Source organism: Pagrus pagrus (assembly GCF_965226575.1).
Source record: "Pagrus pagrus genome assembly, chromosome: 2".
Taxonomy (NCBI): Eukaryota; Metazoa; Chordata; class Actinopteri; order Spariformes; family Sparidae; genus Pagrus; species Pagrus pagrus.
This window is the reverse complement of record NC_140186.1, coordinates 25,476,957-25,498,585: the sequence shown is the minus strand read 5'-3', so window position 1 is coordinate 25,498,585 and position 21,629 is coordinate 25,476,957. Positions and strand designations below refer to the sequence as shown.

At 42.4% G+C, this 21,629-nt stretch overlaps 2 protein-coding genes across 2 annotated transcripts; one reads left to right on the top strand and one right to left on the bottom strand.

Moving 5' to 3' along the window:
• Positions 1-1,857: 1,857 nt before the first annotated feature.
• On the bottom strand, positions 1,858-16,298 carry LOC311263725 (uncharacterized protein). Its single transcript, XM_084363997.1, has 16 exons — positions 15,936-16,298; positions 14,734-14,862; positions 13,489-13,571; positions 13,208-13,364; positions 12,920-13,081; positions 12,626-12,751; positions 11,601-11,827; positions 11,476-11,507; positions 11,284-11,388; positions 3,563-4,116; positions 3,336-3,418; positions 3,084-3,240; positions 2,800-2,961; positions 2,565-2,690; positions 2,209-2,426; positions 1,858-2,088 (listed from the first exon to the last, which is right to left on the bottom strand). The coding sequence occupies exons 1-16, from the start codon at positions 16,281-16,283 to the stop codon at positions 1,980-1,982; spliced, it is 2,778 nt and encodes a 925-aa protein (XP_084220123.1). The 5' UTR covers positions 16,284-16,298; the 3' UTR covers positions 1,858-1,979.
• Positions 16,299-16,300: 2 nt separating this feature from the next.
• On the top strand, positions 16,301-21,510 carry LOC311267921 (uncharacterized protein). Its single transcript, XM_084371193.1, has 4 exons — positions 16,301-16,442; positions 20,798-20,908; positions 20,988-21,242; positions 21,384-21,510. The coding sequence occupies exons 3-4, from the start codon at positions 20,990-20,992 to the stop codon at positions 21,458-21,460; spliced, it is 330 nt and encodes a 109-aa protein (XP_084227319.1). The 5' UTR covers positions 16,301-16,442; positions 20,798-20,908; positions 20,988-20,989; the 3' UTR covers positions 21,461-21,510.
• The last annotated feature ends 119 nt before the right edge of the window (positions 21,511-21,629 follow it).

Here is a 21,629-nt window from a genome sequence, read left to right as displayed (position 1 = left end):
TAAGTAATAGGGCAGTTGTAAGCCTTTGGTTTATTGTGTCACAGTTTATGTTTGTTGAAGTTTACATCAGTGTTAAAGTGCAGTTAAAGTGTATTACTGATAATACTCCATACCTTAGCTTTGCCATATCATTCATAGGCAATATATATACTGTATATATATTAATTTCATTTCACTTTACTGCTTTTTGCACTCTGGTGAGACTGAATTGCATTGCAATGATGATAAAGTTGTATGAATCTCATCGTATTTTCATTATTAGCCTATATTAGTCTTATGTATAGCACACACCAAGCATATTTTTTTTATTAAAATGTAACATCCAGTGGTCACATATACTTCTCTTCTCTTTTCAGATGCACTTTTAAAATATTGAATACATACATGCAGTTTCTGTGTGAGTGTATGAAAATTGATTGTGAAATTGACTGCGATGCAAGGGGGCGCCGGCTAAAATCTTGCCTAGGGCGCCACATTGGTCAGGGCTGGCACTGTGTGTAAGGGCTCATGATGTCAGTCGATACCCAGCCATTTCCAAGACTGGGCACAGCACTGCTGGAGATCTCAGCACAGATGTGCCTGCATGTTCTTTATTTTACTTGGCATTGTACCATCTCACCACTGTTGCTAACAAGCCGTCTTTATAGCAAATACGCTCTGATAAACCCATTGTACATTACTTACCCAGCACCAAACAGCAGACAAAGTTACAAAATAGTACCAGTAGAAAATGAATCCCTAGCTCGTTGAGAACATCCAGAATCTAAAGACTGAGACATGTCATCAGGGTTTATGAAGAAAACAGAGCTAAAAGGCAGATTGATAGTGGATTGACATTAATCAGGTGGCTATATGGCTCCTATGGGATTATCATGATGCTCTGTCTCTGCTGGATGCAAAGACATTGTTTGCCAACATGTCTACCATAACAACCACTGTATTCTGACTGTGTCTGTCAGCTACGTTTACAGCCCCGCTGCCTGATGAAAGTACAGTATTAAGAGAGCTTTTTAAGGTGTGGCAAGTCAGCCTCCCTGATTCAGAAAGCATTTTCACCGTAGATCATAAAAGAGGAGTCTATAAAACTATTGACAGGACTCAGCAAAGTAGAAACAAGGTTGATCATTACTCTTTACATTGTAACGTATTAAACCCTTAAATTCTAACATTCATTTTTCAATAAATAATAAAAGATATAAAGATTCATAAAAGATAAACCTTCATTGGACAAACGGGCACCATCTGGTATCAATTTCTTAAAACACAAACATGCTCTGCCTCCTAGTGGCCAAACATTAGTTGATGCAGCTTTAATCAATTTCACTGATCAGGGACTGGGAGACACTAGGGCTGGGGCCTCTCCCAGAATGCATTGGGTAAATATAAAGGAAACTCACATGACAAGTTGCCAGTTGAGTTGAATTAAGGCTTACATCAAAATGCAACTGTGGACCCGCTGAAGAAAATAGACCCAAACTCAGGACTATTGATGTGAGGCATTAAGGCTGCATTGGTACCTTATACAGTGACAGTTTTAGTTTTCAATCTTGAGTTATTGGAGAAAATGCTGTATAGCCTCTGCAGTGGTGCCCCCATACATTTGTTGGCCTGTTAGTAACCCTATATTTCACAGCTTCAATTTCTCTGTGGTTTTATTCTGGACAGCTTTTACACACACACACAACATAGAGTCAAATGATTGTATCTCAGACATACCGAATACCTAAAGTAACTCTTGTCAGGATAAAGATGAACATGTAATTCCATAAGATCTTTGGTTTATGACAAAACAATGCCACTATCATGACATTATTTGGAGTTAAGACACAAATAAAACAAACAAACAGGACAAAGTGGTAGTGAGCAAACAGAGAGGCTTTTATTGAATTCACACACGTATGTGAAGGAAGTACTGGGTTCAGATGTGTTGCTTGTGACCCTCAGGTACTGCCCCTTGTGTTGCTGCGTGGAACCGACTATCAGGCGACGGTCGATGAGGAGGACACCAACTTTCCATCCCTGAGTTCCTCTGTGACCACTATCACTTTGGAAGATGATTTTGAGGAGGAACCAATTCCACTGACGAGACTGTAGAGGGGCAGAAATACAGTGCTTGTATTATAAATCTATAAAATGCTTAAATGTACAGAGCTAGTTTGTTATTGTTTATGATGAAAAGACACAATGGTTCTTTGTGGGGATAATTACCTGCCCTCTCCGTCCAGCAGCCTCCTGTACTCGGCGATCTCCATCTCCAGCCGTGTCTTGATGTCGAGCAGCATCTTGTACTCTTGGCTCTGCTTTTCTATGTCAGCACGTAGACACGTCAGCTGTTCCTCCAGGCTCGTCACCTGACACTGGAGACCTTGGAGCTGCATTGCATACCGTGCCTCTGTGTCAGCTAAAGTGCCTTCAAGGGACGCTTTCTGGAAGAGGAAGGTAACAAGAAGAAAAGGAATTATTCAACCGAAAATGCCATGCTTTCATCAAACTGTACCTCTCCCAGGACGGATAGGTAGAGCGTGTAAAGGTAAAGAAGAGATTTGCCCCAGATCATTATTTACCATGCTAAGTTGTGACTGTAGCTCGATCTCCAGGCCCTGCAGTGTGCGACGGATCTCAGTGATTTCTGATTTGGACGTTTGGAGGCTTTCCGTGTTGGCCGCCACCTCAATGGTCAGCGTCTCTGTCTGAAGTGGACACAGTCACAGACACAATCAGTGTAATGCACATGTACCCTCCCACAACAGTCTAAGTTGGCAATGAGAAATATCCACCAGGGTTTGGGTCCAGTTTTACCTTATTTTGGAACCAGGCTTCAAGTTCTTTGTTGTTCTTGGCGGCCACATTCTCGTACTGCTCGCGGATCTCAGCCATAACGGCGGACAGGTCTTGCTGTGGTGACGCGTCCACCTCCACATTGATCTGTCCACTCATCTGACTCCTCATGGCTGCCAGTTCCTGTTGAAAAAGACCAGTTCTTTAAGAGGTGGACATTTTCTAAATCTACGTTTTTTTTCACTCCACATTCGAAGCAGCATCTTCATTGCAATGCAGCTGACTGTTTTGGATTGGCCACCCACCTCCTCGTGGTTCTTCTTGAGGTAGATCAGCTCCTCCTTGAGGCCCTCGATCTGCATCTCCAGGTCTGATCTGGCCAGTGTCAGCTCATCCAACAGTCTCTTTAGACCAGCGATATCTGCTTCCACTGATTGACGCATGGCTAGCTCGTTCTCGTACCTGTGAGGCAGCAAGAGATCAGACTTCTGCATGCCTTCCAATTATTGCTTCAGACTAGATTTACAGTTTGAACTCCCATTCATCATGATACTTACTTGGTTCTGAAGTCGTCTGCAGCCAGTTTTGCATTGTCAATGGCCAAATAGATGCCTCCATTGACACGGGTGGCGTCCTGGATCTGTGTGATGACACAATGTTTCATTCGACACAATTCTCCAACTGCAAGCAGACTCTGCACACATTAAGGATGCTGCCAGCAACAATGTCTCTTACAATCACGTCTACAATATTTCAATCAGGAATCAGAAGTCATGTGACATACCTTTCCCTGCAGGTCAGCGATGGTGGCTTCGAAAGCAGAGTAGTCTCGGGCAGAGGGGGCAGTCTTGCTCTCCAAGAACTGGCGGATCTTGAGCTCCAGTTCAGCGTTGGCCTTCTCAAGGTTGCGCACCTTCTCCAGGTAGGAGGCCAGGCGGTCGTTCAGGTTCTGCATGGTGGCCTTCTCGTTGGCTGAAATATCGACGGAATTATCACCTCCTCCATAACCCGATCCCACTTGATAACTGTAACTGTTGTAAATGCCGCCGCCGCCTCCAGCACCTCCAGCACCTCCAGCACCGTAACCGCTACCCATGCCAACACCGCAGCCTATTCCGTAACCGGTGGAGATTTTTGCTCCACTGCCACCTGCACCAGCATACATACTTCTAGCATATGACCTTCGCGCCATGCCTCCACCTCCACCTCCAACCAGGCTTCCACCCATGCCTCCACCAAGGCCATAGCTTCCTCCCGCACCGCCACTGCTGGAGCGCACAGAATAACTGCTAATACTAGCTCTTGACATCGTGAAGGCTGCTCTGGAGGTGCGTCTGCCTCAGAGAATATGAGATGGGCTGAGATGCACAGATCTGCTTCTGTCTCCCTTTTATGCTGCACAAGGCTGTTGCTGCCGCCTCTGGTGTGGGTGGGGGCGTGGAGGACTGAAGGGTGGAGCACTGCCTGACATGGTTGCTTTGCCCTCCCCAACACACACACTTCAGGTTCGTTTTGTGCAACAATGGGAAGGAGAAAGTGGGATTAAACTTAATCCTATTCTGTTAGGTAATATAATAAAGTCATTCAGACCTCACAACTCCCTGCAAACTTCACATGAAACATACTGACTTATTTTTAATTCATCCTTTATTTCCATTCTTCATATTAAAGGTCTACTTTGTAAGAGAGTAGATTTTTTTTCAGTCTCATTCCCAACTCGTCAAAGGGGATAGCGAGTGACCTGACCTACAATCCCAAAGCGTCAGTATTTGACGAGTTCTCTGACAAAGTGGAATGTCCATTAACACAAAGCATCCACGTGAACCTCTATCTGATATCATATAAAGTATACTGTCTTCAGTGTCGGAGTATAAGCAGCCACGCCCGTTACTGTTGCCTCAGGTTAGTTATCCAGTCAAATGCCTCAGGTTTTGTTCTGACATGTGATGAGTCTTTTTTTAATTTACGTCATCAGTCTTGAGCAAGACTGCCACACTGTCCTGACCAAACCTGTTACATTGCCAAGGCAACAAGCACTGTAAATACGGTAACTGAATCAGTCAATGTTTTAATCTTGACTCTCAGCCAGCACCCTTGTTCTCACACATATTTTTGTCATTTGTCTTCATGTTATCTTGACAGTATTTGTCCTTTTGTTATTCATAGTTTCAAACTAAAAGTTGTTTAGATTCTCTTCAGTTTTGCTCGTCAGCAGCCTGCGGGCTGCCAGTTAGAAGCAGTTTGTGTAAGGGCTCATGTTGTCAGTCGATACTCAGCCATTTCCAAGACTGGGCATAGCACTGCTGGAGAGCTCAGCACAGATGTGCCTGCGTGTTCTTTATTTCACTTGGCATTGTACCTTGGCGTGTGCATCATGCCCAAACAAGAACAAGCTCTTGCTTGTTTGCTTCTTTCCAACTCACAACAGTATTTCCTTCAGATATTTTACAATGTCCCGGAGGGTTTTGCACAACTGTCTCCGATGAAGCAATGGTTGATTAAATAAAAAATAAAAAACGCAGGTATGGTTATGGGTCCTTGCATTTTTTGATCCATTTTCAAATACTGACATTTATTAGAATAATGCAGGTATTATGTCAGACATTTTGTTTGTGGTTGAATCTAACAAAGATTGGTATCACCTCTAACTTACAAATGACTTGTACAAACTATTCACATACTACACATAGTTTTGAGTAATACACACCAGATGTTTCTTTTCACTGTTGCTTTTCATTTTGAGGTTGCAAACTCATCTAATGCTTGTGCTGAACAGCCATAAATAATGTCCTGATTGTTTTGAACCCTAGTAGTACATTTTTATCTCTGGAGATAGCATTTTAACACCAACTTCATGTGTGTACCCACTGTAATTTATAGCTTCATACAGCTTTGCTTTTTTTAGATGAATGCACGAGTTTGCCTGCAGGTATTTTACAGAATAGAAAAAAGAACCTGGCCTTTACATCTAAATAAATGGGCCATATCAAAACAAAGAGGTGAATGCCGTTATCTCTTGGCACTCATACCGTTTCAAACATTTAGATAATACATATCTTGTGCACCACTAGCAGAGCCATGTGATGGTGTAGACGGCGAGCGTTCATGTAACAGAGCAAACACAACGAGACGAGGGTGTGGCACTGGTGGAAAGGTTTATACAGATTCAATTAAAAAACACTGGAGTTAAGTTAGTCATTGTAAAGTTTTCTGTACTGCAGGTTATTGTCAGAATTAAAAGAGAAAAGACATGTTAATGTGAGAACATGCAACACTGAAAAACAAACTTCGTGTGATAAGTGTATGGACTCAGTAAAACTCATCTGTAGACTATTGACGAAAGATGAGGAAATGGCTCACATTTCGAAGAATATTAAGCAACTTGCAAATTACTAAATGGAAATAAAATAGATATGTTGAAAATAAAGGGAAGATTCAGCCAATTCAAATAATAATTTGGCTGTTTGAAAAATGATGCAAATCAAACTGGCTCATTTTCCCTCTGGCAGAAGGCAACAGTAGCATCAGCCAAAATACCACGCTATCAAAGAGGTTCCTCTCATTGCTCTGCAGGTCAAAGAAGGTAACGTTTGAGAATGTGTTTTTGGGTGTAGATAAGGTCGAGCTGAAAAACACATTTTCCCTTCTGCAAGGAAACAAAAAACAGCATACTGTACACTTAAAATTGCGCAACATTGCACACAACTTAATAAGTGCATTGTGAGTTAGTGTCATGCAGGTGGTTTCACTGAAAAAACAAGACTCATATGTATTACATGTATTTCAGGACCTGTGATGATAACATGCTGAGCAGATACAGGTTCAATCAGTGAAAACCGCCTCAGGGAAAATGCTAAGGTTGTTTTTCCACAACAGCATAAATTCATGCAACACAACAGCAAACTATGTCATGCTATGAAAATTGCAGTTGCAGGAAAGACTGTTCACACGAACTGACAAATTCTTCTACTGCTGGCACATGACTCTGTTCCTCATTTCGCAACGTTAGTAACCAGCCATGATGGTGCATGTATGCACAGTTGACAGGCATAGCGTCATAGGCGGTGGTGAGGCTGAGGACAGGGAAGGCTAATATTTGATGCACAATCTTTTTCAATCGTTTTAACAATCACGGAGGATACCGTTATACATTTCATAACCAAACCGTCATCAGGCACCAGAAAGTATCAAACTACATGCCAGCACAGCTCATATGATGTGCACAGAACTCACTCACCGTGTCATCGACTGACCTGACGGCTTTCTCTTTTTCTCTTATATAAAAATCTGTTTTTTAAATGCGGCTGCATTGTATTCAAAGCTGAAGAGAAATCAATGAAGAGCTGTCTTGCATGTGTTTTGTTCCCTTCAAGATGCCTCACAATAAGATTCAACAGCATCTCTGACCCATCTCCTTGCCTTATAGGAAAACTGCACGAGGTCCAGTCTTTTTCTGTGTTTACCATCTGCTGTTCCAAAGAAGACTGAAAGATAAACCTATGTGAAGCAGAGCATTTTAGGAGATTATCCACAATGCGGTCAGGACCAGGACTTTTCCTCCTCTTTATAAGGCTGAAAGATTCACATGCTGTGGCTTCATCAGTCTGAATCTCACGGCCTGTCTCTACACTGTCTCTGAACTCACAGAGCTCATGATTAAAATGTGCTCTTTTCTCTTTTTATTCTGCATTCAACTGCACTTGAGTTGCGTCTCAATCTCACCCTCCTGTTTACCTTTATGCTTAAGTTTTGTTAGTTTTATGTGGAGTGGGATTGTGACCAGAGGCCTTTGAGCGGGGCCCTTGACTCCAGCTGCTCAGTGATGCCTCTGTGGTTGTACAATGCTGAGTGTGAAGCAGGGTGCGGTTGCTGAAAAGGAACATGTGCAAACTGGCAAATAAAGATTAAGTTGCAATGTATAAGAACTGGCCACCTCTTGAATTCACCCTCCAAATGAATGGGAGGCAGCATATCACCAGAGTGACCGCTAACTGCTGCTAACTATAGCTGATGTTAACTTGTTAGCTCAATTAGCAAAGCAGCTAGTGGTCTGGTATTAGGAGAAAGGACAGGCCAGGACTAGCTTATTAGCATGCTAACATCAGTAGGTGGCTCTGCAACACAATACATAGAAGTCTTCAACAAAACTCTTACTTCTCCACACCCAGTCTTTAAAGGTGCAACATGCAAGAATCTTTGTTTAAAGGAAAAAACTGATTTGATGTTATGTCAAAGATGATTATGTATTGTGTTGTAGAGATATCTACTGTTAGTTTGCATGCTAACCAGCTAGCCACGGCCCGTCCTGTCTCATATTACCACTCCCAGGCTCCCAGTCTGGACTGCTAGCTGCATGGCTAACTGAGCTAACCAGCTTGCAGCAGCTGCAGTTAGCACCAGTTAGTGGTTACTCCGTTGATAAGCAGCCCCACATTTGTGTGTTTGTTTGGAGTGACCATAGACAGTTGGCCAATTCTTACATATTGCACCTTAAACAATATTGTGCGTTTTTTTATTCATTCATTATTTATGCATTTTTATCCACATTTTCTTGTTTTAAGATTTTCATAGTGAAAAACAAAAGTGTTAGAGACTTTTGTCTTAACACTGTTACCTGTATCCCATATTCCCTTACAGGTTGAATCCCTGTCGATTTGCCTTTGAAAACAAAATCAATCTATTGAGTGTTATAATCTGCAATAACAGGCACTTTGCACACTGGTAAGACACACCTGTGGGTTATGTGAGCTGAGTGATTCATGCCGATGGTACGTGTGGCGGTGGGGCGAGGTGTGCTGTGGTTTTCATGTGGGAAGCAAAGATGAATGAAGTATTCATGCTTTTCAAGTGATATAATTGAGATTAATTGTGTATCCTCCATTCACTACAAGGACTTTTAAGCTTTTCAGACAATAAGATTAAAACCAGACCTCACCTCGGAGTAATTGTGATCTGTATTTGGTGCATGACAGTCTGCTTATCAGTGCACACCGCATGTGTTCAAATTGCAGAACTTTCGCCAAAAACCATAAGGGTTGCAATCATAAGTCTTTCTGTCACATTTATTGTGTCACACACCCTCATCCACTTTTCATGTAAGTGGGAAAGACTTCTCAGAATGCAAAAGGCCTATTCAAGTCTGAGTACGAAGTGCCACGCTGACACAATAACCACAGGCGAACAGTTTGTTCAAAATGTGCTGGGACATGAAAAATAGCTCACAGTACATTTAACCTGGGTGTGTAACTCTCCTGCAAGGGCTAGCATGAGGCAGTGTGTCACCTTCTGTCTCATGGAGGAGAGGGGGCAAGGGCTGCTCTGACTCATTGCAACATCAGGTGTCTCCTGACAATGCTCCTCTGTCTTTGTGTTTCTTCCGTTTCAGGCCTGGATGGGTTTCTGTTGTGTTTTGTCATGCCCAGGTATTGGCCACACCCTTCACAGCCAGGCATGACTGAGAGATCTGGAAATTTACAACAGAAAATTCTGGACTGCACAGAGCAGAGCAAGATTCAACGAATGAATAGCTAACAAACGAAAAACTGCTGCATTGTCTCTTCAATGCTGTGAGTCAACCCGAATGAACTGAATTAAGAACCCATGTGGACACAATTAAGCACTTAATTGCTTGTGGTTTGGTAATAATAACTGAGGTCAGCTGAGGGAAAACCTACAGTACTTCATGTGATGCAAACAAAAAAATGGAGTATCATGACTGTGTTTTCTATTTCTGTAAAATCAAATATCTAAAGCTTTAAAAAAGCATGTGCGCAACAAAGACTTTTAACTTTTACAATAAGGCTTTTGACACGCGGAGGGTAAATTCACCATTAGGATTTCAGCTCAAAAACAGACTTTATGTATCTATGTGAAGTGTCAGTGGCAAGGATGCAACGATGCTGCGGTTTTTGGTTTTTGTCTTGTCTAATCATGCAGAATAATTAAGATTTTAAGATGTGAACAGTGAGTCAAATGAACACACTCCTCTTTGCCTAAACTTGATATTGCTCTGCTGCACAAATCTGCTGAAACAGTGCAAATCAGGGCCACAAATAACATTTAATTACACTAATAGCACAATGAAGGGCAGCAATGTGTTCACATGGTGTAGCACAAATAAAGAGAGAGGAGGGTGTCTCTCATGTTGAGTCATTTTGACCAACACATTCAGTCACTGGGCAGGTGAATAACTGAAGATCTCAAGTCTCTACTTGGTTCCACTCCACCCAAATGAAGAAGCCACTGGTGGATCGAGGATGACTGTAAACCTCATTGAACCAAATCTTTACTTATATGGAGAACAAACTCAATATTGTGTCTTCATTTTGTGCTATTTGCAGGCCATTAAACCATTACTGGTATCATTATTTCATATCATTTACTGTCCTGTGATTAAGTTGAAACAGTTATCTCTCTAAATGTACCATGTGCAGCAACAATCTGTCTCTACTTAAGCAATTCAAAGTTGCACATGCACTAAAGCTGTGCAGAGACTTCACCTTTAGAGAAAGAGACACAGTGACGCCTGGTGGTCATGAGTGGAGTTAAATTGCAAATGTTTGACTATATGTTCAGAAAGTCAGGAAACTGATTACCCTAGAATAACCTAGTAAAAAAGACCATATAATTTAAATTATGTAAGCTAAAAAGTCTTAAGAACTTAAAATGATTTGTCTACTTTACTTAAATAACGTTACTAAAATTTTGAGGTAATCGGTTTCCCAGATTTTTAAAGTAAAGTCACTTTTACGGTGTATGCTACTTGTTGGTCAAAAACTAAATGAATACGATCTGATTTAATTATGCCAATAAGAAATATGCGCACAAATTATAATCCACCTTTCTGAATTATAGTAAACATTTGTGATTAAGAACACACTTCTTCATCTTGGTTCTCATGCTTTTAATCAGATTTTGGTCTCTCATTTATCAGAGTTGACAACATTCTGTCAAGTGAAGAACATCACTTGCTGCACTGATTTCAATCAAAAGAAAGACAAGAAAATGCCAAGGAAAATGCCCTCTTGAAAAGCAAAAGTTGATATGTTGGGAACTTTCATATGGCTGGTTGAAGTTAAAGGTGCAATATGTAAGACTTTTAATTTAAAACATTAAATAAACTAATATTATCAACAGATTGGCCGTCTTCATATTGTGTTGCAGAGATATCTTCTGAATTAGCATGCTAAGTCCGCTTTGAGCTAACACTGCTTTGGAGCTGCAAGCTTCCAAGCCAGGCAGATGCAGCCATAGGAGCGCTAGCTGCATGGCTAACTGAGCTAACTAGCTAATGGCAGCTAAAGTTAGCAGCACTTGGTGGTGTCTCTGGCGCTATGCTGCCTCCTACTTGTTTAGTTGTATAAATTCAACAGGTGGCCAATTCTTACATATTGCACCTTTAAGTTTTTCACTAAGCAGAAATTACAGAAGTCAATTAAGAACATTCAGGGGCCAAATCAAGGTAAACGTTTCAGTTTAGTGGCAGCAGAGATGAGCAGAGGTGTTACTGAAGGTCCTCCACTTGGGTGTCAACACTGGAGGACACCACCTTTCCATCAACAATCTCCTCCACGATGGTCTTCACCCTCCTCTCGATGTGGGGTTTATGCTCTGCAGGGGTGGAGAACAGACATCATGAGGCTGCAGTGCAAAGAGCCGAACTCATAGTTCATTTAGTGAATCATTTGGGATTCTTACCTTCCACTGTAATCTTGCTGACGACCACAGTCCTGCAGAGAGAGAGAGAACATCGTGTTAAAACGATTTCTTTAGCTGTCAGCCAACTGCTTTCACTTTAAAGAAAAGAAAACTCAGGCTCTTACTTTTTCTCATGCACCTCTCCCTCCAGCAGCCTCCTGTACTCGGCAATCTCCAGTTCCAGCCTCATCTTGATGTCCAGCAGCATCTTATACTCGGACTGTTGATGCTCGATGGAGATTTTCAGCTGCTGCAGCTCCGTCTCCAGCGCGTTGATTGTAATCTGCAGCTGGCTGAGCTGAAGGCCGTATCGAGACTTCACCTCCTCCAGGTTCTGCTGCAGGCACTGAATCTGTGGGACAGACAGGAATGATGTCAGGAAAGCTTTGAGCATGATCAGAGAAGAAATACTAGGTCTGCCTGGTAAATTAGAAAGTTATAGATTCATGATCTATCTGCACAATGCTAATTTGGATTCACATTTTTTCATGTTGGTCTTAAAACAATAATTGGGTGACTGTATGAACATCAAAACAGTTTCCTGTTCACACTGGCTATTAAAACATCATGTGCTTTAAACTGTCTGGAAGATGAGGAACAATAATCCACAGTCCCAGTTATGTACCAAAATACATTTCAAATGTTATTAGAAGTTTATATGAGGCTACCAGTTTTAGCTTGTTAAATCCAATCTGTATCTCCCACAGAGTCCTTTGAGTACAAAATTCCCTCTTTATGTAACCATTCATTTGCCACGGCTCAGGTTTGAAACATGTCGTGTGTCCAATTCCTGTCAATGTGCACGAATCTTAAAGATTAAATGTCGACAGTATTTAATTCTTACCAAAACTAAAAAGTGGTCTGGAGTCTTTGCCAGGCTCAGTAATAATCTGTATATAAAAAGTTACAAGAACTTTGTGTGCTAACTGCAGCTGGCTGCTGGCTGCAGCTTCATATTTAAAGCAACATTATGTAGAATTTGGCATTTTGTGCGATTTGGCGCCTCCCAACAGTGTCTGAGTGCAACAGCACTGCCGTAAGTACAATCCCAGGTCTGTAACAGTTTGTCATAACAACATTACCTGTTGAAAACGTGTATCTTGAGGTAAACATGTATGTATTGCATTCTGTCGCTTCCTCGATGGCTTACCAATGAGATGGCACTGGTGCGGCTAATCTCCAGATTCTGGTAGGTCCTCTTCAGCTCTGACAGCTCCGAACTGGATGTCTTCACCTCTACTGTACATGAGCTGATCTGTGTCTGAAGAGTATCCACCTTTTTGCACAAACACACACACACACAAACACACACACACACACACACACACACACACACACACACACACATATTTATAAGCAATAAATCCTGTGACATCTCCATCTGTAAAGCTTTTCACCATAGGCTTTATGCTTCTGTGTTTTAAAATTTTCTCTCCCATCTCACCTTGGCATTGAACCACTTCTCGGCCTCCATCTTGTTCCTTATCATCACAGCCTCATACTGCTCCCTCATCTCCTCCAGGACTTTAGACAGATCAACAGAGTCTGTGCTGTCCACCTCCACGTTAACATTGCCGGTCTGCTGGACCCTCGCCAGACGCATCTCCTGCAACATGGAGAAGAGTCACATTTTTATTTATCCCCTGCCTCCACCAGCAGATAGCGCCATTGTACTTGAAAACAGAACAGTTTTAAACAGGACATCCCGCAGCAGCTGAGTGGTTCCTCTCACCTCCTCGTGGTTGCTCTTGAGGTACGCCAGCTCCTCTTTCAGACCCTCTATCTGCATCTCCAGGTCAGCGATGCTGAGAGTCATGGTGTCCCGGACCCCTCGGAGACGAGCCACATCACCCTCAACGCTGGTACGCATGCTCAGCTCTGTCTCATACCTACAGAAGAGAGCCGCATGTGGTTAAAAATAAATGAGTGAAAGATTAAATATGAACAATCAACTACACCTCTGGTTGATGTATACATATTTAGCGTGAAGCAACAGAAGAACGTTAAACCCACTTCATTCTGAAGTCCTCTGCAGCCAGTTGAGCGTTGTCAATCTGCAGGTTGAGGCTCTGATTCTCTGAAAACCTTCTCCGGATCTGAAGGGGGAAAAAAATGAAACAATTATTTGTTTGTTTTACTGGAAAGACTCATCAGTGTCAGACATGGCAGTGTGTATTCAAAAACTCAACCCTCCACAGTGTAGTAATAGATGATCAGGAGTTTTTGTGGAGTTCAGACCCGCAGTTTACACAACACAGAGGGAATCCACAGCTACATTATGAGTGCTGGTTTGGTTCTTTAGTTTTAAGAAAAGGTTGGTTCATCCTCTGTGAATTTGTCCACACAGCACTCAGCTGCACACGTGGCCACCTCAGCCGTGTTACATGTTGGTCACTAGCTGTGTAAGTCTCAAACAACAAATGGTCACTGTAGGAGCTTTTTATTTGTCGTAAGTAGGCTTTTGTAGTTGTTTTACAAATAATAAGTAATAAAGAAGAAGAGATGACTGGTTGCTCTACTCAACACAATGCATGCAAAAATTGTGTTAAGTGCTCCTCGATAAAGGGAAAGAAATATGACCCAGATAATGACATACCAGGTGAAACAGGTGCAAGATTGAGATTGTGTTGATGTTTGACACTTTCTTCTGCTTATTATTTGTTTCATCTACTTTACATTTAGCATATTTAGTTTTTGCATAGCTAGTTTATTCTCTTGTTTTGTTTGTGACTTGGGTAAGGCACCTGAGCTCGTATGCAAAGAAAGGGAGGTGCAGGACCAGGATGCACCTGGGCTGCCCTCTGGTGGTTTTACCAGAGCAAGAGAGGCATGCAGAAACCCAGATTTCCTGGTTTTCTGTTTACTTTTATTATATCTTGATAAAAAAATAAAAAATAAAAAAAAATTTAAAAACTGTGAGAAACTTTGTACAGAAAACGGTCTGATCTTGCCTGCGTATCACATGACAATGGGGCAGAGTGGGGCCTTGATTCAAAGTTATGTCTTATCTGTGACAAATGGCCACTACAGTCACAGTGTGATAAACACAACTGAGCTCAAACTGTACCAAAGATGCAAGATGTCAAAAGGAGAAACATTTGAAAAGACAAACAGAGATGTGTCTGTAACCAGGTCACTTGTTGTGAATGTTGCCTGGGTTGATGGGATTGGGATGGAAGGGAGGTGTTACTGTCAACACATCTTTGTCTTTTGAGCAATAATATACTACGAAGGTAAAGAGTAAAACGTGAGCAGTACCTGAGCCCGCAGATCACTGATGGTGGCGAAGTAGCTGGTGTAGTCTCTGCCAGCAGTGGGAGCTTTCCTCTCGTAGAACTCTCTGATCTGCAGCTCCAGCTTCTTGTTGGCTGCCTCCAGGGAGCGCACCTGCACACAAAACCAGACAGGTGAGGTGACATCACCAGGCGATGACAGGTGACAAATGAGACATGACAGATGTGGACATTTATCAGTCTTTATTTGTATAGCGCCAATTCACAACAAAAGTCATCTTGTGACACTTCCCAAGTTGAGCAGGTCCAGACCACAATCCTTTATTAATTTATTTATTTACAGAGACCCAACATACAGTGAGGGAGGGAGGGAGAGAGAAGAAGAGAGGGGGGGACAGTAGGAGGGGGGATACAGCAGCCACAATATTAAAAATGAATATGAATAATAAATGAATCAACATGTTCATGGTTGTGTTTGTCCTGCTGTCACCTTATTGTCTACTTTAACTTCCTTTGCTAAAGTTCAGTGACGCTCTGCATCCTGTCTGAGCTGATTCTCTGTCAGGGACGGAGGGAGGATTCAAATCCTTACTTGTGTCAAAGTTATTATAAAACATGTACGTTAATCCTCACAGGTAAAAGTACTTTGTAAGCAGCAGAAGGAAGCAGAGGAAATCTGTATCAATAAAAATAATAATAATAATGACGATATTAACAGCTTATCCGAAGCTATTGTGAGCTTTGTAATCTAACTCACACTGCCTCATCTTCACTTCAGGATGAGGTCTGTACATCAACCAACTGTATTGCAGGAGCATTAAAAAGAGATGTTTCAGTGATCAGCATGACACAAAACCTGTCCCAGTGCTGAAACTGGTGTTTTAAGAAAGACTTGGAAAATGGTGGACCTACCCTTTAAAGTTTACCATTCATTCGGTTTGTGTGCGTTCCTACAGTACATGCATGCAAGGTGTGAGTGTTTTATGAGAGATGATATGATGTTATAGTGCATTCATCAGGTGCAGGCAGCGGCTTAATGAGGAGCAGACTGAGCCCATTAAAATGTCTTTACAAATATCTATGTTTGAGTCTGACAAAGATTCAGATGAGGCAGAGTTCAGTTCTCTGATTGCTTCTGATGTCTTAGTGAAAGTACAGGGAAGTGGGAGTGTGTGCAAGAGTTGGTCTTTCATCATCATCATCATCATCATCATCATCAGGGCTCACCTTCTCCAGGTATGAGGCCAGGCGGTCGTTGAGGTTCTGCATGGTAACCTTCTCGTTGTTGATCACCGTAGTCTCAGAGTAGCCGCCCATTGACCCGGAGCCGAACACGGACTGGGACTGGGAGATGCGGGTCCCGTAGCCTCCCGCGCCCCCGTACACGCTGGGTGCGCGGGCCTGGACGGAGCCGCTGGAGAAGCGGCTCTGGCCGCCTCCGATCACCTGCATCCCTCCGATCACCAGCATCCCTCCGCCCATGCCGAGAGCGCTGGCGCCCCCGGAGACGCTCCTGGAGCTGCTGATGCTGCGGGAGCTGAAGCTGCTCTGGCGGCTGACACCGAAAGTAGTCATGGCGACAGGTGGTGGGTTTGGAGGTGGAGGTGGAGGTGTCCTGCAGGTGATGATCAGCTGTGGAGAGTCTCCGAGGAGTGTCTCTGCTGGACACGGTCGGGTATTTTATAGTCCTGAGAGGAAGAAGATAGCATCGGCTCCCCGCCACAGCAATGAATGGTATGCAGATAATGGTTTGAAGGAGTAGGCGTGTACAGTAGCGTTAGTGCTGATGGTTGGAGACAGGTTGAACATCAAGTTTGGCAGCTTGACGGGCGGCTCACTGATCGGGAGTCAGTTATGAAGATAATTGTTTTTCTTCAGTGTCAGTTATACTTAGTCTGGAGCAGATAATACCTGGCACACAGGTGTCTCTGACTACACGCTGTCCTCATAGTTTTTCCATTGTAGGGGCAAAAGTGAAAGGTCATGGTGAGCAAAGAGCACACACTGTAGCCTACACATATATGTATATATGTATATGTATTTTACTGTATGTATGTATGATAAGATGCAAAATAGTAGTAGATTCCCAAGTTTTTGCTTCACTGCCTGACTTCCTGCACAAAGTCATTCTGACCACCATACTCTGATCATGTAAAATGACAGAGATCCTGCTTATTTAAACTGCATTTAACTTCACAATAATATAAAAAACATCATAAACAATTACTTTTATTCATAGCTAATCTAATCTAATCTAATCTAATCTAATCTAATCTAACCCTCTGGCAGGCCAACCCACAGCACCATGACAGAGTTCATTCAAAGGTCCACATTGTAATATAATTTTCAGTAGTGGGGGTGATAAGGCTATGATTCATAAGGAATAAAACAAAACCATGCTTAATACACTACAGCCTTGTTTGGTCTGGTATGACGAGCATCTTACAGTGTACTTAGATCCTTTTCAAGGCAGTTGTCATCCTTTAATCACTGCTTGTGGCCACAGTGGCTGCTGTTCAGCCAATATACGTTTGAGAAAAATGTTGAAAAATGTCCAAATGAACAACTTCACTGTGACGTCTTCAGACTCTTGAATGGAGGTCATCATGTGCACCGCTACATGGAGGGAGAGCGGAGGGACCTTGGAAGGCCGCGTCAAACATTGTTAAATGGGACCGTCTAGCCTTCGGAGTATTTCCTGGTTGCGTCACCAGATGTTCCCGCCCTTACACTTACGTCACGATTTCTGCCGCCCAGGCCGCGAAAGTGAAAATACGAGTAGAGAGTCTGACTGAAAAAAGTTTTTTTAAGGTCCCTTGAAGTTTAACATATCTGGCGTTGGATGTTCAAATGACTAAAAACCGAGTATAAACCCAATACTTACATTTAAACATCAGATCTGCGCCACTCGATGTCGCCATTTTCTTTCTTTCTTTCTTTCTTCTTTTTCGAGACTGAGCAGCGGCGCGCAAAGAATCTTGGGATATGGGAGGCCGCGAAGGATAGTAGCGGTGCTTCCTCCGAAAAGGAGGGAAAAGAAGGCTGCATTTGAAGGAGCCTTCGAATTGGGACAGCCTTCCTTGTACCTCTGAAACACTCTTTCTTAAAGGTTTATCTGTGGTTTAAAACTTCCATAAAGGAAGTCAAACTATCAACAGAATTTCTGAAGTTATGTCATCGACGTCGACTGAAGTTAGCATGCTAACCAGCTAGCCCTGACCTGTCCTGCGTAGTAATGATGATCGAGGCCCGGTTCCGTTGTCCATTTACTCACTCGGCTCTGGTTCTGGTGCTCTGAGCTTTCAGTCCCGACTGCTAGCAGCCGTTTACAGCGGTTACTCTGGTGACATGCTGCCCCCTATTTGTTTGGAGTATAGATGCAACAGGTTGCCATTTCTTACATATCGTACCTTTAAATTTAGGCTACTGGGTTATTGTTATTCTGCTCCTGCCAATACACTATGAGTGTGCGCAGCTTTCCTGTCCGCAGACATCACGTCGCTGCATCAGCCACAACTGTGCCCAGTGATGAGATCATTAAGCTGATGCTTATTTGCATAATGGGTATATTAGATGAAAACCTTTGATAGGAACTCCTTGGAAAGGTGTGTTTCTAACCACAAACTGGTTCTATTAATTGATTCAAGCCTTTATTTGTACAGCCAAAGATAGTTATTCCAGTGAAGTAGAGGGAGGAGGCAGACGAGGTAATAGACATTTTCCTTAATGTTTTTTTGACCGCACCCCAACACATACCCACACGCACACACACACAAAACACTGTCACACCCTTTCACTCGAAGCGTATCAAACAAGCAGGAAGAGTCAAATATCCTGAAGTGACACAAGAATCTAAAAACCATCTTGATCTGCTGCAGTCCACACCCATCAGGGGAAAGTGGCAGATAAAGCTTTGCACGTCACTGGTTTGTGGCACTTTGAAAGTGTACTCAGTTGCAGATGCTAGCTATGGTTAAAATGTGTATTTAGTATCATACTGGAATGGATTCCAGGTGTTATATTTGCTTTACAGTGACAGAGTTTACATCACAAGCTCAATAAATGGATTGAACCCATTTCCTTTGTTTTTTTACTGCAGTAAACCAAAAAACATCATTTGTTTTCAGTAAAGGTTGTTCAGTAAATCTGTTTCGGGTCTGGATAATAAAATATCAGTCATAACCTTTTTTTAAAACCATTTTTTCCATGTTGCTGTTTGGTCCACTTTTAGGGACATGTTTAGGAGAAAGACTGATGTAAACTTTCACCAGCCTTAATAATCCTCTTAGTTGACACATAGCCCAGAGGACTCAAGTGAACATCTGTGACAATAAACAAAAAGCAGCGATGAGCATCTGCCGCAGCCTCGTCTGATAAAGTCTCAACCTGACCTCGCCAACAAGTCGGTGGAACAACCTGTCTGCAGTGTGTGGAGACTTCATCAGATTTCTTTAACGGGTGTGTCGTCTCAGTCTGGTGAGAGTGTAAATGTCACGTCTTATGACCTATGATTATTTTCCCACCAACATAAAGACTGACAGCAAGTAGCATTCCAACAAGATCAAGTCTCGGCTGAAGGGTTTTATTTGCAATACGCCGCACAGATTTCAGCCAAAACATCCTGCTGTATTGTCTGCAGGTGGATATATGCACGTATGTACATTCTCTGCTGTTCATTGTGCTGCTGTCACCTCTGCTTATTTCATAAATCAAAGTGTAGCACATAATCACAGTCTGTGCTTCAAAGTAAATCCAGCTGGCAGAAAAACAGAAAAGATCTGAAGGCTGCGCTCATGTTGTTTCTGCTTTCCTTGACATTAAGCATCACATGTTGTCAGTGGAAACTGGACACACAGGAACAGCGAACACAAATCTATACAGTATGTAAACAGCTGCTCGCTGTAGTAGTTTTACTAAAACGGTAGCGTGTGCGTCATCTGGAAGTCCGGTCCACAACATGACATGGTGGAGCCAATAATCACCTCCAACCAATCAATACATGATACACACCAACACATTCAAACACACAAACTCATTTTAAAAACTGAAAATGAACAAAAAAAGAATTTAATGAGGATTATGAAGATGAAAAAAAAATGACAAAAAATAATCAAATCAACCAATAGATCCCTATACACCTTGACTGTTTGTTTTTTAGTGTCTATGAGCGTCAGCGCTTTGATATATTCTATTATTCACATTAGAAAACTTTAAAATGAGGGGAAAACCTTTTTAATTCTGCATTTTTGTATGTGAAATTTACCATATATGATCAAAGAATTCACACTTAAATCAATGTATTTCAATGGTAAAATGAATGTGTTAGTTCATTATTACAAAAGCTACATTTGTTATAAATATTTACGAATTTAGGGAAATATAGATTTGTTGTATATGTATTGTGTAAAATGTTGATGTGTATTTCTTTAAAGGTGAAACATGTAAGAAGCCTTCTTGAAAAAATTACCAACAGAATGTGATAACAGAATTTATTATGATGGCGATGTATCGTGTCTACTGAAGCTAGCATGCTAACCAGCTAGCCCTGGCATTGTAAACACAAACACTCCTCCGGTGCTCTGAGCTCCCAGTCTGGACCACTACATTCATGGCTAACTGAGCTAACGACACCTACAGGTAGCAGCTAGGTAGCTGATACTATGGCGATATGCTGACCCTCTATTAGTGATGAGTATGCTCCAGCAGCTGGCCAATTCTTACATATTGCACCTTTAATCTTAGAAGTAATGCAGAAGTATAAAATCATTAGTCTTGTTCCAGCATGTGTGGTGTGCTGTAGGAGCTGCTGGTGCTTAGTGATATTTGATTGATAATGTAAGAACACCACAAACTCCCTGTTTGCTTCCAGGTGTGGCTACATAGTTACATCAGATCCTCTGTATTGGTCTCTTAAAGGAGCATTGGATTTCTTATGTAAACACATCGACTCATTTTATTGTTATTGCAGTGCAAAAAAGGCCTTTCCAGGTAAGTGAAACGGGTTCATGGGTGTCTGTCGTTTCCTTTACGCACATCCTCCCAATGCATCCGTCTACCAATCAATCCCTGCTATCTGTCTTTGATTTTAGCTCGTGTTGCTCACATCCAAGCTGTGGTATAAAAGAGCCTCTCTGTCCAGTGTGCACCAGAAGCATCTGACTTGTTGGATTCTGTTGTGCACGTCTACTGCCTCCATACAGGTAACTTCTCTTCTGTCTTTATTGAAAAATATTGTTTTTTCACTTTGAGCAAATGTAACTGTTCTTTTCTTGTTCACAGACATGTCAGGGAAGGTTTTTGTGGCGATCACACTGTTGGTTGCACTGCTTGTATCCAGTGCAGCCTCCTCACCTGTAGAGGCTAAAGAGACTCAGATGCTACAGCAGCTTCTAGCCAAGAGGGAGAAAGTGAAAGACTTGGGTGGCAGACAGGATCTGGCACCTCCGGCCTACTCAGCACGGGTCGAGAGACGGGCACACCTGTCTGAGGATGAGCGCGAGGTTATGACCAAGCAAATAATGCAAGCAATTTCAGGTATGCCGTGTGTCTGGGCGTGAAAGTAAATTGTTTTTGATGTGTCTGTGAGATAAATGTATGGGCAGGGACCCAGGGAGATGCTCCGATGTGTTCACTGAACGCCTGTGTGTGGTTCATGTAGGAATGGTTTGTTCACAGAGATGATGAACTCAGAGTGCATGTCTGATCGGGACTACCAGGGCTGGGTGGACTTCGGACGCCGGGACGCAGAGTGAGACACAACAATGCCGGCAACAGCAACCGGAGAGAGCAGACCTACTGCTGTTTGTTCAGATTTTATAGGAAGTTTTACTTTTCCTGCAACTTTATAAATAAACACTTTTGCAGAATTATCACAAGAGTGTGATGTGTTCATTCATCGCTGTCAGGAGGTAATAAGACCGA

What these genes read in the sequence shown, in the direction of transcription:
- LOC311263725 (XM_084363997.1), bottom strand. Translation starts at nt 16,283, where the DNA reads ATGACTACTTTCGGTGTCAGCCGCCAGAGCAGCTTCAGCTCCCGCAGC. An exon ending in TCAGTGATCTGCGGGCTCAG is followed by an intron (nt 13,572 to 14,733) that starts GTACTGCTCACG and finishes TTCCCCCTTCAG; the next exon opens with ATCCGGAGAAGGTTTTCAGA. An exon ending in TCAAGAAGAACCACGAGGAG is followed by an intron (nt 2,962 to 3,083) that starts GTGGGTGGCCAA and finishes CTTTTTCAACAG; the next exon opens with GAACTGGCAGCCATGAGGAG.
- LOC311267921 (XM_084371193.1), top strand. Translation starts at nt 20,990, where the DNA reads ATGTCAGGGAAGGTTTTTGTGGCGATCACACTGTTGGTTGCACTGCTT. An exon ending in AATAATGCAAGCAATTTCAG is followed by an intron (nt 21,243 to 21,383) that starts GTATGCCGTGTG and finishes GTTTGTTCACAG; the next exon opens with AGATGATGAACTCAGAGTGC.